The 14779-nt window shown below is 42.5% G+C and overlaps 1 protein-coding gene across 2 annotated transcripts in view; it reads left to right on the top strand.

Annotated features, from left to right (window-relative positions):
• Positions 1 to 14779, top strand: part of DGKI (diacylglycerol kinase iota) — a 513531-nt gene that overhangs the window by 478229 nt on the left and 20523 nt on the right. For both annotated transcript variants that reach the window (XM_070788214.1, XM_070788213.1), the window contains exons 30-31: positions 1455 to 1492; positions 6220 to 6340. In XM_070788214.1, coding sequence (XP_070644315.1) covers positions 1455 to 1492; positions 6220 to 6340 — 159 coding nt within the window. The remainder of the gene's footprint in view (positions 1 to 1454; positions 1493 to 6219; positions 6341 to 14779) is intronic.

Raw genomic sequence — 14779 nt, 5'->3', positions numbered from 1 at the left:
CTTAAACAGCTTGTTATGGAAAAGAAACATTCTTCCCTCTCTTTCCTGTTCTTCCTTTCTCGCTCTTCTTCCTTTATTCTCCCTTCCGTGCTCAAGCAGCTGTCATCATTTCCTAAGTTTTCCGAGACTTCTGCTTTGGTCAGAGGGAAGGCACTCGGCCCTGGGCCTCTGAACAAGTTGAACATGTCTGTGGTTCTTTGGCTCTGATCACCCAGGGCCCATAAGTGCGCATGATGAAAGCTTCACGGGGTTTGTTCAGTGATAGTCAAGGCCACCATATGCTTTGATACTGCATTTTTGGCCAACTGTATACGAGAGACTCTGAAATAAGAGTAAAATGATACTTTGAAAAATAAACTTCAAACCTTCTAATTTGGGGGGAGGTGACTTTAAAACTTTAAAATGATCTTTTTCTTGAGCAATTTTAAAATATAGGTATTTTTCTAAAGGGACCATTTTTGACCTAATACAACTGTCCCCTTTAGGAGTCATAACCAGCATTAGAGTCATATATTCTTTTCCTCTTTTATTATATTTTTTTCATTTTTCTTCTGCACCCCACGTGACATGCACAGGTATTTAGATTATTTTCCCCTCAGCTAAGTAGAAGGAAATGGCAGTGCACTCCAATATTCTTGCCTGGAGAGTCCCATGGACAGAGGAGCCTGACAGACAACAGTCCATGGGGTCGCAAGAGTTGGACATGACTCAGCGACTAAATCGCCACCACCGCCACCAAGTAGCCTTACAATTAGTTTAATTAAACTTTCAGAGTTCTTTCTATAAGAATCACCAATAAATTGTATGCTAAATGTATGATTACTTTCTTTAGAACATAATTAAAATATGTGTTTCTTCTTTATTGCTTCTAATCCTTCTTTCCATAGCAGTAGGTATTTATTTATAATTATAGAACACAAAATTACTAATAATTTTTGAACCCCCAAAGGACAAAGTAGAAGGAATTAGAAAGAAGGGAGCAGAAACAATCCTAATAATCAGGCACTCTGCATCAGTGGATGAGATAAGAACACTTATGTGATTTAATAAACCCTTTCAAAGATCTGATATAATTGAGACTTGCTGGTTTACACATGTGGAAACTGAGGCTCAGAGGGGTTAGATAACTCGCCTAGAATTCCACCGCCTGTAAGGGTCAGAGCTAAGATTTGAATCCAGTATGTGTGACTCTACATTTCATGTTCGCTTTTCTGTACTAGGGCTGGAGGGGGTTCCTGTCGGCTCTAGAATGATGTACAAGATGAATGCCCAGGGAGGGAAGGGGTGAAGAGAAGGCCTCAGTTTGTCCCACGTTTCAACCTTTGGCATGCTTCTCCTCCCCTGACCCCCACCCCAAATGTAGACTGTGTCTCCCAAATATGGATCCAGCCCTTTGTAATATTTTCATGAGAGGGTCTTCTACTAATGGGACATCTCTCTTTTGTCTTTCACAGCAATTTTGCAGGCAGTAATAGCTGGTGATCTTATGAAGGTAAGATATCTTCCTACCAGAACTTTTGGTGATTCTTTAAGAACTCTAAATCAGCATAATTTCTCACCAAATTTTCATGATCCCATTTATGATTTCCCATCCCCCTGGTGCTAGCTGGGTAGAAGGCAGAAGGATGTTCTTTTTGAGAATTGAGCAGAGAGGGTGAGAGGAGTCCTTGTAGCATTACCATGTCTCCAAACAGCAAAGGGTCTGTGCAAAGGCACAGTGCTGTCTGCCTTGACTGATTACAACTGATATGTGTCCCCAGGAGACAGTACTTATAGTACCCCGGGTTCCTGCTATCTGGAACTAATATTTGAAGTTTAAAGATTTCTTTCAGCCCAAGTCTTTAAATGAATGCATCTGTAAGAATAACCTGGACAATACCCAGAAATACTTTGTTTAAACAAGAGACAACATCATGCAACATTATTGCCATTTTGAACTCTGGGGATCACAGTTAATCAGAAGATACTCTGATCTGCCTTGAATATTGTGATTTGTGCTCATGTTTTCAATTTAGTTGAGAGGAAACTGCTGCCTCCTGAGTGAATGCAAATTCTGAAGTCAGACTGTCTGGGTTCAGATCTTGGCTCTGCCTTTGACTATATATGAGACTTTGTATAATAACCTAATTGTCTCTGGGCCTCTGTTTCTTCATCTGTAAAATGGAATCACATTGGTCTTCTCTTTGCTTTACTGTGAGGATTGAATATAAAATTCATGTAAAGCTCTTAAGATTGTTCCTATAACTTCATAGAAGGGACTCTCCCAAGATAGCTGTTTTGTTAATACAGTGTTAATCTGTGTTCCTTTAATAGTTAAACATAACAGAGAGACAAATGTTTGTTATAAAGTATAATATAGTCCATGAATACCCAGAAAGCTATATTTGGTCCCAAGTTATTTTCAGGTGTCAGGACTTAAGACTGCCTGGGTATCCCTGTATACGTCATAATGGCATTGATCTGCTCTGTATTATCAGCAACTTTCCCAGGCAGAGGCTCCAACTAACTCAAGTTCAGTGCTATCCCAGATTGAGAACCCAGAAGCCTTAAAAGAAAGTTAAGAAGCACTAGCTCAGTTGATAAAGAATCTGCCTGCGATGCAGGAGACCCCAGTTCAATTCCTGAGTCGAAAAGATCTGCTGGATAAAGGATAGGCTACCTACTCCAGTATTCTTGGGCTTCCCTAATGACGCAGCTAGTAAAAAATCCACCTGCAATGCAGGAGACCTGAGTTCGATCCCTGGGTTGGGAAGATCCCCTGGAGAAGGGAAAGGGTGCTCACTCCAGTATTCTGGCCTTGAAAATCCTATCTATGGACTGTATAGTCCATGGGGCCGCAAAGAGTCGGACACGACTGAGCGACTTTTACACACACACAGGCTCTTGTATACAAGTTTTTTGGAAGCACATCTGTTGAATAAACTGAGAAACCTCAGAGCTACATTGTTAACAGGTTACTAGAAGAAAACAAGGGCTGAGAAGGTTGTCAGCATCTTGTTAAACTGTTATCTTCAGACACACATCCCTGGGAATGGTGCCCGTGCCATGACCAGATCACAGTGTTACTAGGAATTGCTAGCCACAAGAGGAAAGTGCTCTCTAAGCAGTGTATATACCTGAATTCAGTGCCATTTCCAAGCAGTGGATTAAACCAAATATTATCCTATATTCCCTGCAAAGCCTTTTTGGATTCTGTGAGCAAAAGGCATGAGTTCAGACCTGATCCCTCCTCTTGGAGGGTTTCTAAGCCAGAAAATTTTGCAAAATGATGTTGTACCTTTGAAACCACTTCATTTTGTTTTGTATATACTTTTAGTCTAGGCAACAGATTTTCCAGGGCCCTGGGCATGTTACTGCACTTCTTTGGTACTTAACAGAGAATTATGTGAGAGAAGGGTAATCACTATATTCGGCTGGTTGCCTTATTTCATTCTCTGTTATAATTCTTTCCTAGATGACTGAGAAATGACTCAGTAACATCTGATTTACTGAGAGGTGAAATATAAAGCCTGAGGGTTTTTCTTTTTCACTTTTTGCTTTCTTTTCCTTCCCAAGTACTTTCCCCTCCTTTTCTTTATCTTCTTCCATTTCTCTGTCACATGTAGAAAGTACTATAAATATTAAATACTCAACTGGGTGTGTGTGTCACAAGTGTGAGGAAGGAGGGGGAGAATGGGAGAGTTGAAAGGGGAAGCAAGGTCCAAGCACACCAGTGAACTGAGAATAGACCCTGGATCAGCCCTGCGTGCAGGCTGTCATGTGTAGCTCCTATCCACCGGGCTGCACAGCATACCCATGGACTAACCTAATGGCCACAGTGTCTATGAACACCACAGCAAGGCAAAATCAGGGCAGCTGATGGGTTGGGTCTCTGTGACTGTGTGAGCCCAAATCCTTTGTGGATCTTCCCACAAAGAATGGATGTGCCATTGTGAGACAGTACAGTTGAACAGAACAGGATTCTTAGATTGTCATGGAAGACAGCTACTTCTTCCTGTTCCTTTGCTTCTCAATTTAGGCATGAAAACTCTATGTTCCTTGTGCACGCTCAGTCGCTTCAGTTGTGTCCGACTCTTCGCATCCCTATGGACTGTAGCCTGCCAGGCTCCTCTGTCCGTGAAGATTCTTCAGGCAAGAATACTGGAGTGGGTTGCCGTTTCTTCCTCTAGGGAATCTTGCAAACCCTGGGCCTGAACCCACATCACTTACGTCTCCTGCACTGGCGGGCAGGTTCTTTACCACTGCCTCCTGGGAAGCCCCGTGTTCCTTACTTCCAGTCAGTTGCTCCTTTGTGATCAGTTTTCTAGGAAGTCTTCCATGGTTTTTCCATCCCCTACTTCATGTTTTCCTAGTGCCCTGTGCTACCCTCCTCATTGTCCTCTTCATCTCTGTGCAATTCTTTTTTGTTTTTTATTAACTTTATTCTTTTTTTTAAATTTTATTTTTAAACTTTTAAATATTATTTTTAAACTTTACAATATTGTATTGGTTTTGCCAAATATCGAAATGAATCCGCCACAGGTATACACGTGTTCCCTATCCTGAACCTTCCTCCCTCCTCCCTCCCCATACCATCCCTCTGGGTCGTCCCAGTGCACCAGCCCCAAGCATCCAGTATCGTGCATCGAACCTGGACTGGCGACTCATTTCATACATGATAGTATACATGTTTCAATGCCATTCTCCCAAATCTTCCCACCCTCTCCCTCTCCAACAGAGTCCATAGGACTGTTCTATACATCAGTGTCTCTTTTGCTGTCTCGTATACAGGGTTATTGTTACCATCTTTCTAAATTCCATATATATGCATGAGTATACTATATTGGTGTTTTTCTTTCTGGCTTACTTCACTCTGTATAATAGGCTCCAGTTTCATCCACCTCATTAGAACTGATTCAAATGTATTCTTTTTAATGGCTGAGTAATACTCCATTGTGTATATGTACCATAGCTTTCTTATCCATTCATCTGCTGATGGACATCTAGGTTGCTTCCATGTCCTGGCTATTATGAACAGCGCTGCGATGAACATTGGGGTACACATGTCTCTTTCCCTTCTGGTTTCCTCAGTGTGTATGCCCAGCAGTGGGATTCTGCAATTCTTTAAAAATCTCTCTCTCCCATGGACAGTGAGGTCTTGGAGGCTTAGAGGTCAGTGGTCAAGTTGTATTCATGTTAGTTTCCTTGGCATCTGGCACATGGCTAATCTATAGTTGTATTTGAGTGAATGTATAAACTATGAATTTAGTCTCTTTGACCTTATGAGTTTTGTTTTTAATAATGCTATGCTATCTAACTTCTTGGTGGTAGACATATTCCTTTTGCTTATTACATGATGAGTTAGTTGATTCTTATTTATTCTAAAGCTACATTTTAGAAGCTCTAGTAAGGCCCTTGTTCTGATTATTACAGTTTAGAGAACAGAGATCCATTTTCACTTACATTACAGTTTGGTAATGTGCAGTATTTCACAAACTTAAGACTGTGTCCTTATTTAGCGCCTAATTCTCAGGCTGAAAAATCTGTTTTCCCCCCCAGTCTTTTGGAAGTCTTTTAGGTTTCTACTACTACATTCTCTGAACCCTTTTGGTTCTCATCCCATGGATCATCTCAAGCCTTGTTGGGTGGTATGTGTTGGATGATAAATAGAAGGCAGGCAGACTGCAGATCTGGATGAAGGAGGGAGCCAAACATGGCTGTGCATGTGTCTGCTGTATGCCTGTGTGTGTGATCTTATGCTGGGAAGGGGTAAGCAGCTTCTGTACTCAGTAACTGGGTTCATTAGAGAGGGCAGAAAAAGTTAAAGGGCGGAGGGAACATCGCTACCAGACATCAAGCTCTTCCTGCCTATAGACTTAATTGTTCTTTAACTCAAGAACACTCAGCCTACATAGGGAAGCTTTCATTCTCCTCTCTTTCATTCTTTCAGTGCCCAGAAAAGGACAAAAAAACAGAAAGGGAGCAAGTAATTTAGCATGCTTCCATTCCCTTAGGCTGTTCAGTACCCACTTACCCTCTCCGGAATTTGCTGAGACACTGGCCATCTATTTGAATGATAACACAACCCAGGAATGTTACTTCATCTCTTTGACTTTTCCCTGTGTCCTCTGAGGCTGGAGACATTTGTGGTTTGCTACATTACTTTTATTTTATCACCAGCTAGCTGTTTTCCTTGTTCCGGACTCTGTCTGAGTTGCTTTTCCTATGTCTCTTTTGCAGCTAATAGAAAGCTATAAAAATGGAGGCAGCCTGCTAATTCAGGGACCAGACCACTGTTCACTCCTTCATTACGCAGCTAAAACCGGCAACGGGGAGATTGTGAAATATATCCTTGACCACGGTGAGTAGGCATAGAAAACCAAGAATCAATTATCCATGAAACAGACTGCATTTTCGAGGTTGACTTTCATCCAGACTGTCCTCAGAATGGTGGAGAGACCCTTGAGCTTTCGCTGACTCTCCTTGCTTGTGTGACGGAGCCAGGATTCCAGACCCCTGACACAGGTCACCTTAACCAAGCCTTTACCTGTACCTTAACCACCTTAACCTTAACAGGAATCATTTCCATATCAAGGCCTTTGCAGGGTATTTGGGGGCTGATTACTTACAAAATGAAAGATAAAACTGAGTGTGGACTTGGCATCATGTACTGTTTGGGAAGGGTTTTGGGAAGTTAACGAGTTGGACCAGGTACCTAATCCATATTTATAGCTGATCATTCTGAGGAGTAATGTGCATATTTATTTCTATCTTTCTAGTTTCCCTTTTTTTTTCTATTTGAATCTCATTCACCTTTTCAACTCAAGTCACCTTTTATTCTCTTCAAAAAAATCTGGTACTGCTGTGTCCTCTGTGGCAGGCCATGTTCACCCCCTGGACAGCCTCCTAACTGGGTTTGTAATCTGGTGTTAGATGGTGACCTCAGCACCTACCTCTAATAGCCCTTTAGAGGCACAGACACGTCAGAGGAGTATCAAATCTTTCTTTGATACTTACTTTGGAAGTAGACCGTACTTTCTGCTTCCCTTGTTTATAGTGTTTCTAGGACTGAAAAATAGGATAGAAGCGGGCAAAGTCTCCCTAGCTTGGCTGTTTTTGAGGAATCTCTGGCTCTGCTGAATTCAGGTATACAGAGATCCTAAAAGATTTTCTGTGAGCCCTAGCACTGAGCCAATGGCCCACCCTCATTGTATCCATATTTTGGCTGTAAATAGTAAGCATTTTAGCACAGAGTCACATTCCCTTTGGTACACAGTCACATTCCCTTTTTTAAAAAACTGAAGTATAGTCAATTTACAGTATGTCAGTTTCAGCTGTACAGCAAAGTGATTCAGTTAAAGGCATGTATGTTCAGTTGCTCAGTCTTGTCCAACTCTTTGCAACCCTATGGGCTGTAGCCCTCAGGGCTCCTCTCTCCATGGGATTTTCCTGGCAAGAATACTGGAGTGGGTTGCCATTTCCTCCTCCAGGGGATCCTCCCAACCCAGGAATTGAACCCATGTCTCCCATGTCTCCTGCATTACAGGCGAATTCTTCACTGCTGAGCCACTGATAAGTTATACATATATTTAATCTTTTCCAGATTCTTTTCCCATTACAGATTATTACAAGATAGTGAATATAGTTCCCTGTGCTATATAGTAGGTCCTTGCTGTTTATTTTCTATACAGTCGGGTGTATCTGTTAATTCAAACTCCCAATTTATCCCTCCCCTTCCTTTTCCCCTTTGGTAACCATAAATTTGTTTTCTATGTATTGATTTACATTCCTTTTTATTCCTCTTTTTATTCAGTTCAGCAAACATGTCTTATTCTATGTACCCATTCATTCATTCATCGAATATTTGTGGGGTACTTCACAGGAACTATCTGGCATAAACTGACACACACACAAAAATAAAGTCTCTGTTGTCAAGCAATTGCAGGATAAAAAATATAATCATATGCATCATTAAATTGAAAGTGGTTGTATGTAGGACTCTTAAATCCTACTGTAAAGTCACAAAGAGATAACTAACAGAGCTGCCGTTTCTCGAGCACTGGTTGTATGCCACGTGCTTAGAATGAACACGTCCTATCATTTAAGCTTTACAAGGACCTTGGAAAGGATTAGACTCTCAGTCCCATTTGACTCGCCTTGCTTTTGTCTTCAATACCTTCTCACCATGGAGAGTTTGCCTGAACCCTTGGCCTGAATTATGGCAGAAAGAGTGGTTTAGGAAAAGGAAAGGGTATCCAAGTAGGATGGTCACCATTAGAGGCTTTCTCCCCACTCCCCTCCGCCACCCCCATAGGCTAGATTGGATTGTCCTGAGCCTGTCTGCCCCAGAAAGCCTAGATCTGTTCCTGGTGCTGTGTCAGGGGTGTGTATATTCTGTCTCCCACTCCCCTGACCATTCGGCCTCCAGCAATTAAAGCATGCCTCTTTAAACAATGACTTGAATAGACAATGGTGGCATAAATTCTACTTGCCTTTTGCACACACACACAAACTGTAGGTGTTTTCCTGTAGTGACTCTTCCAAAAGCTGGTGACAGGCAGAACCAAATATGAGAACCCAGCCCCATAGACAGTGCATACAGGTCACAAAGCTTCCATAGTTATTTTTCTCTTCATAGAAAAGATTTCAGAATTTCCCCTGGACAAAGTGAAGGTGAGCTTTGGATATATGCCCTCACCTTGTTTGCTTTTAGCTCAGGTTCAAGTTCTCCTGGTGGCTGTCATCTTGATATTCCCTCCTGGTTTGGCTTTTACCCCATGAAGTTGAGTGCTTGCCCTCACACCTTAATCTGCTCAGTACCCAAGTACCTCTCTAGGGTTGGTGAGACACCGGCTATCTATTTGAGTGATGAGACCTCTTAGAAATTCTCTCTCCTCCCCTCTCTACCTCTCCTGAAGAACAGGAATTCCCGTCCCTGGTTCTGGGATCCTTTCTCATCAGTGATCTGCTGGTATCTCACTTGTTATTACCTGTCAGGCTGCAGGGAACTGCACTTTTGACTGAGTCTGTATTTAAGATGGATTCTTACGTGTTCGGGGCTGTCAGCTGGGGTGCTTGGGACACCTGGACTTTCATCTCAGGCTTCCTCACAGCATGACGATCCCCGGGTTTCAGGAGGGTGAGAATGGAAGCTTCCAGACATTCAGAGGCCAGGCTGGAGAAGTCTGCCTCACCTCTGTGGCAGTCTGTCAGCTGAAACGAGTCATGGAGGCAGCCCCGGCTCAAGGGTCGGAGAAATAGACCTCTCGGCTCCAAAATTAATGGATGTGTTCAATCTGTCCCCTCCCTTACTCTCTGTCTTCTTCAGCTGAAAATGGTGATCTTCTCAATATCCTGAACTACTGACTCACTTGGAATTCCCTGGAACTCAGATTTTATATTTTCCCTTGGTTTAGGGTCCTAAGCTAGGGCTTCAAGATTTAGCAAATCAAAATACAAGTCATGATAACATTTTTTTAGCAGAAGTATGTCCCATGCAATATTGGGGACATGCTTACACTAAAAACCAGAAATCTTCATTTCAGCTGAGTCTCCCCAGGGGCTTGAATGAGGAGGCTTGAGATGGTATTGCTCTAACACCATGGATTTTCACAACCCCCACCACCCACTTCTCTTTCCACTGCCTTAAATAAGACGACCTAGAAAGGCCCCTGTAACTCGAGCTCCCAGGGCTTGGAGTTTCTAACCAAGCTGTAGATCAGCGCACACGCTTTTCCTGCCATGAAATCCAACTGGCACATCTCTGAGTGCTTGCACCAAAGCCTGACATTCCAACACTGAACTCCTTTCTCTTGGATCCCAAGAGCGAATCATGCAGTTTAGAGTGAGAGATTTTGCAAAGAGTGAATCATGCAGTATAGCTCTTTGTGTCAACACTGAAGGACAGGAAGAATTTGTTAGTAACTTGGGGAAGGGAGAAGCTTATTTTTCTCATTTTTTTGGTTAACTTTTGTAAATTAGTCACTTTAATATTTACACTAAGGAGAAAACACGATATTCTTGTAATCACCTCTACTTCGCTCACAGGCAGGCAGTTCTCACGGTCACTGCATCTGCCTCATGGGTCTGTAATTGGCTGGTAGATGTATGACTCTGAAGATCATGCAGCCAAATCCATCTCTTCTGTCTGAAAATAAAATCTGACTATGATCTACAGTCCAAAGATCACTGTTGGATATTGATGGGTGGTGATTTTTAACCTTTTAGTACTGCTAAGCTGCTAAGTCACTTCAGTCATGTCCGACTCTGTGCGACCCCATAGACGGCAGCCCACCAGGCTCCCCCATCCCTGGGATTCTCCAGGCAAGAATACTGGAGTGGGTTGCCATTTCCTTCTCCAATGCTTGAAAGTGAAAAGTGAAAGTGAAGTCGCTCAGTCGTGTCCGACTCTTAGCGACCCCGTGGACTGCAGCCTACGGGGCTCCTCCACCCATGGGATTTTCCAGGCAAGAGTACTGGAGTGGGGTGCCATTGCCTTCTCCTACAGTCAAATAATAAAAACTGATCTGTAGTTGATTTTTATTAAAATTAGTATTTATCAACCTGATAGTCAATTCAGGTTGACTGAATTGATGGTCCATTTCATTCTTAACATCAACTTCATTATTTCTAGTTATTGAGGAGCATGGATGTGAAATCTATTGACATTGTCCTCCTAATTCTCCATGTTGTTTAAGAGCTAAGCACTTTGGCTCAACCATTTCTGTTGTTGTCATTTGTCTTAATATCTTTAGTTGCTGATATGATTTTATAAACTTGCACGTTTAGAATTGAAAACTGTCTTTGCAGAACTAGTCATCTCTCTTAAATTGCAGCAAGCCCTTTGCGGTGTTCTTGAAGTCAGGGATACATACACAGAAAACATGACACTTTCTCTACTCTGTAATCATCTTCTTAGTGTGGTCTCTGCTCAGCAAATAGTCTTGCCTGATTAATAATGATGCTGACTCTGAAATTCCCTTGATTTGATGGAAAATAGCCTTTGCTGAGATGCCTCTGTGAGGCTGGGGTTCAGACATGTCTACCAAACTACAGCATCGTATTGATAAGTTAACGTTAGATTTACGGTGGATGGATCTGATCAGTTTGGATTCACATAAATAAAAGAATAAATCCATGCAGATTTCATACTGTGGCAAAGATCAAGAGACACCCCTTCTTGCCATCTCGGTTGCTGCAAACCTCTTGAAATTGTACTTTTTAAATTTTTGTGTTAAAAACTAGATTCAAGTCCTTCCTTGGGTTTATAGTATATAAATCCTAAAGACTGTTCAAAGACCCGCCTGTCAAGATGCCTTTAAAGACAAGGGTCCTAAGAAATCAGAGGGCCCTTTTCAAGGAGCATGACTGATGGGACTTGTTTGCCTCCTGCATCCTTACTCCAGGGAGCGCCTCTCTCCTCTCTGCTTCACCCTCTTCTTCATGTCTTATTGATGGTGGGGGTCCGCAGTCAGGATGCCTCTTGAATGGGAGTCGTGAGAGCTTAGTCATTCTCCCAGGCACCACATTCAGCCACAAATTTCTCTTCTCAGGGCTCTTTTGAACACGGGCTGGGGGGCCATGGGACCTGTGGTTATTTCTCAAAAGCCACAGGAGGCTTGAATTTTTCTCGTCCCTCATCTTCTTTGGGACTTCTTCTCTTAAATACACAACACGCTGCTTCCCTTTATGAAAAACTGGAATTTGGGCAATGGGAGGGTTGAAAAGAGAATGGAGGTGGGAGAGAGAGCCTAAGAATACCACAAGGACTGGGTGGAGAGAGGAGGACGGGAGGGATTCCAGCGGAGAGCCCCCACCCGCCAGCGGTTCCTGCTTTTCAACTCCTTTCAACCACATTTTTGCCCACTCCCTCCTCCCTCGTTGTACCCTCCCAGAGACTTTTGTGGCGCCTCAGTCTTTAACCACCGGGCACATTTTGCTCTTTTGTTTTTATTCTCCCAGCGCCCACCCCCCTGCCCCCTACTGTGTTTCCTGATAGAAATCTCACTCATGCATTTCCTTTCTGATTTCAATGGCTTACTTTGTCTTCCCTCTTTTTCTGCCTTCAGTCTTTCTTTTCTCTTTTTTTTTCACCCACCCCCCTCTCTGCCTCTGGTCCCCAAGAGAAACGACCCCCGTCCCGCTGGGACAGGATGGCCGTGCTGTTGAGAGTTCCCAGTGCCGGCTCTCCCCACATCTGTGCAGCTTTTGTCGGCGCTCAGGAGGATTTGGAATGGTCTGCTGGCAGCGTCAGGGAGACTAATGGGAAATGAGGTCCAGAGGGAGAGAGACCACGGGGAGGTGGGGGGACAGCAAAGGGGATTTGGATGGCTCGGTGTGGGAAGCAAATTAAAGGATGCCTGTGACAAAAGACACATCATATATAATACAGGCGAAATGGTGATGACACAATTGCATGGGTTCCTGGAAGAGCCTCTGGGATGAGCACTGACTGGGCAGTCGATTTGAACTTTGGAAAGTTTGACTACTTACCACGCTGTGACTTTTTCAATGTTGGGACATTTGTGAAGTTTTGCTTCTTTTTGAATTCCCTGACCCGCATCCGAAAAATGATATGTTTCTACCCACAATGTATTTTTCTTTCCCCTTTATTTTTCAGACCATTTCTCAGATAGCATGGCTTTTTAAATTTTTTTAAATCCATGTTCCTTTTATGGGTCTTTCTCTCTTAGGAAAAAAAGTGTGATATTGGCCAAGATCCAAGTGGATTTTTAAATGTCATTCATTCATTCAAAAAGTCTGTCCCATACACTTTTAAACAGAAATATTATTGTAATAATCACTGCTCATCTTTATTGTTCTGAGTGCTTTATGTGTATTTATGTATTTGATTCTTACAACAAGCCCACAAGGTAAGTTCTTTTATCTCTACTTGACGGGTGGTAAAACTGAAGTGTAGCAAAGCTGGATGACTTGCAAAAGCTCACCCATAATACAAGATATGGTCTCTGCCCTGTGTATTCCTAAAACTCAGTGAGAGAAATAAAGCATAGATAAACAACCACAATTCAGGGTAGTTTGAAATGAATATCATATACAGGATTCTACTGATAACTGGCATAGACTATGGAAGGGCGATCACCTTCTGAAACGTTCATGGAGAAATCTGTACCTATATCCCCTCAGTAGAGATTCAGTGGTTGCTTCCTGGGCAGGTCAGCTGGGGGCTGAACTGTGGGTCTTTTAGTAAACTCTGGGGAGACAGAAAGCCAAGACTTTTTCTATTCAGGGAACAATCAGGAATTCTCTGCTGATAATTTAACGGCATTCCTTCCAATTCCTTAGGGGAGATGCATAGTGTCCACAATCAGAACGTATGTACACATGACAAACTAAGCCCAAACCCAAATGTTCCCCCGTTGATCTACTTGAAGGAATTCCATCTTTATTTTTTCTCTTTCTCCTGTTCTTTCCCTTATGGCTGAGGCTGGAATTAACTTTTCCAAAAATCATAGTTGCTGCTTTTTCACATGTATTTTTTTCTTTCAAGGGAATATACTTGTGGTCTTTGTTGATGGTTTTTGTTTCTCTGGACATGCTCCCACCTCCAAATCTTATCTTATGCTACTAATCTACACAGGGCGCTATTAGACAGCATGATGCACTATTTTTGTTCCAAGAAAACTTAATTTTTATTGTTTGCAAAATGTAGTTCTACTCATGTACATTTTTGTAAAAAATTCCTTTTTATCTTTGAATCGGAGTACAGTTGATTCACAGTATTGTGTTAATTACTGCTATACGGCAAAGTGACTCAGTTTTATGTACTTATATACACACACACATATATTTTCATATTCGTTTCCATTTTGGCTTCTCACAGGATACTGAATGCAGTCCCCTGTGCTATACAGTAAGGCCTTGTTGTTTATCCATTATATATATATCAGTTTGCATCTGCTAATCCCAAACTCCCAATTCAGCCCTCTCCCAGCCTTCTCCTCCTTGGCAACCGCCAGTTTATTCTCTGTGTCCCTGATTCAGTCTGTTTCATGCATAGGTACATTTGTGTCCTGTTTTAGATTCCACATAGCAGTGATAGCTTGATACACTATTAAAAATAGCTCCCAGTAGGTCACTGGAGACACACATAGGGAGGGAAACCACAGTTCTGTCTCAGACTCCACCTGGCATGCACTCCTCTTGTCCTTTCTTCTCCTAAATCTCCTTGCTGTCAGTTAAGTCCATCTTTCCAGAGTCCATCTTTCTAAAACCTTTAATTGAAGTTGCTCTGGGTATTAATTAAGAGCAAAAAGTTACATCTTGTTTTAGTATCTGCATCTCTGTCAAGGACAGAGGATTGGAGAGGAAGGAGGAGACAATAAACAGCTCAAGGCATGCCTGACTCCCAGATTAGATGATCAGCTCTGGAATCCTGCTGGGTTGGTTTCATTTATAGTGATTTCTTGTCAGGAGTTTGAGAAACAAGCTTCTTTTCTTTGTCCCACTTTTTTTAGCCCAGATTAAACTGCTTTATCATCCTCTCACTGCACGAAGGCATGGACCCCAGAGTCCATGGACCCACTGTGGTTGCACTTCTGAGAGTACCAGGTGACAGAGCTGAGGAAATGAGATGAGACCCCCTACTGCCTAAATATTTGTGCAATTGTTACCAAATGCGAGGCTGTGTGCCTAACATACAACGAGGCCAAAACAAACGGAAACATCAGAGTTTGGAGCAGAGAAAGGTTTACTGCAGGGCCAAACAAGGAGAACAGGTGGCTTGTGTCCCCAGACCTCGAACTCAAAGGGTTTCAACAAAGTATTTTTAAAGGCCAGG

Source organism: Bos indicus, chromosome 4 (genome assembly GCF_029378745.1).
Source record: "Bos indicus isolate NIAB-ARS_2022 breed Sahiwal x Tharparkar chromosome 4, NIAB-ARS_B.indTharparkar_mat_pri_1.0, whole genome shotgun sequence".
NCBI lineage: Eukaryota > Metazoa > Chordata > Mammalia > Artiodactyla > Bovidae > Bos > Bos indicus.
The sequence above is the reverse complement of the archived record's forward strand: the minus strand, read 5'-3'. Positions and strand labels throughout refer to the sequence as shown.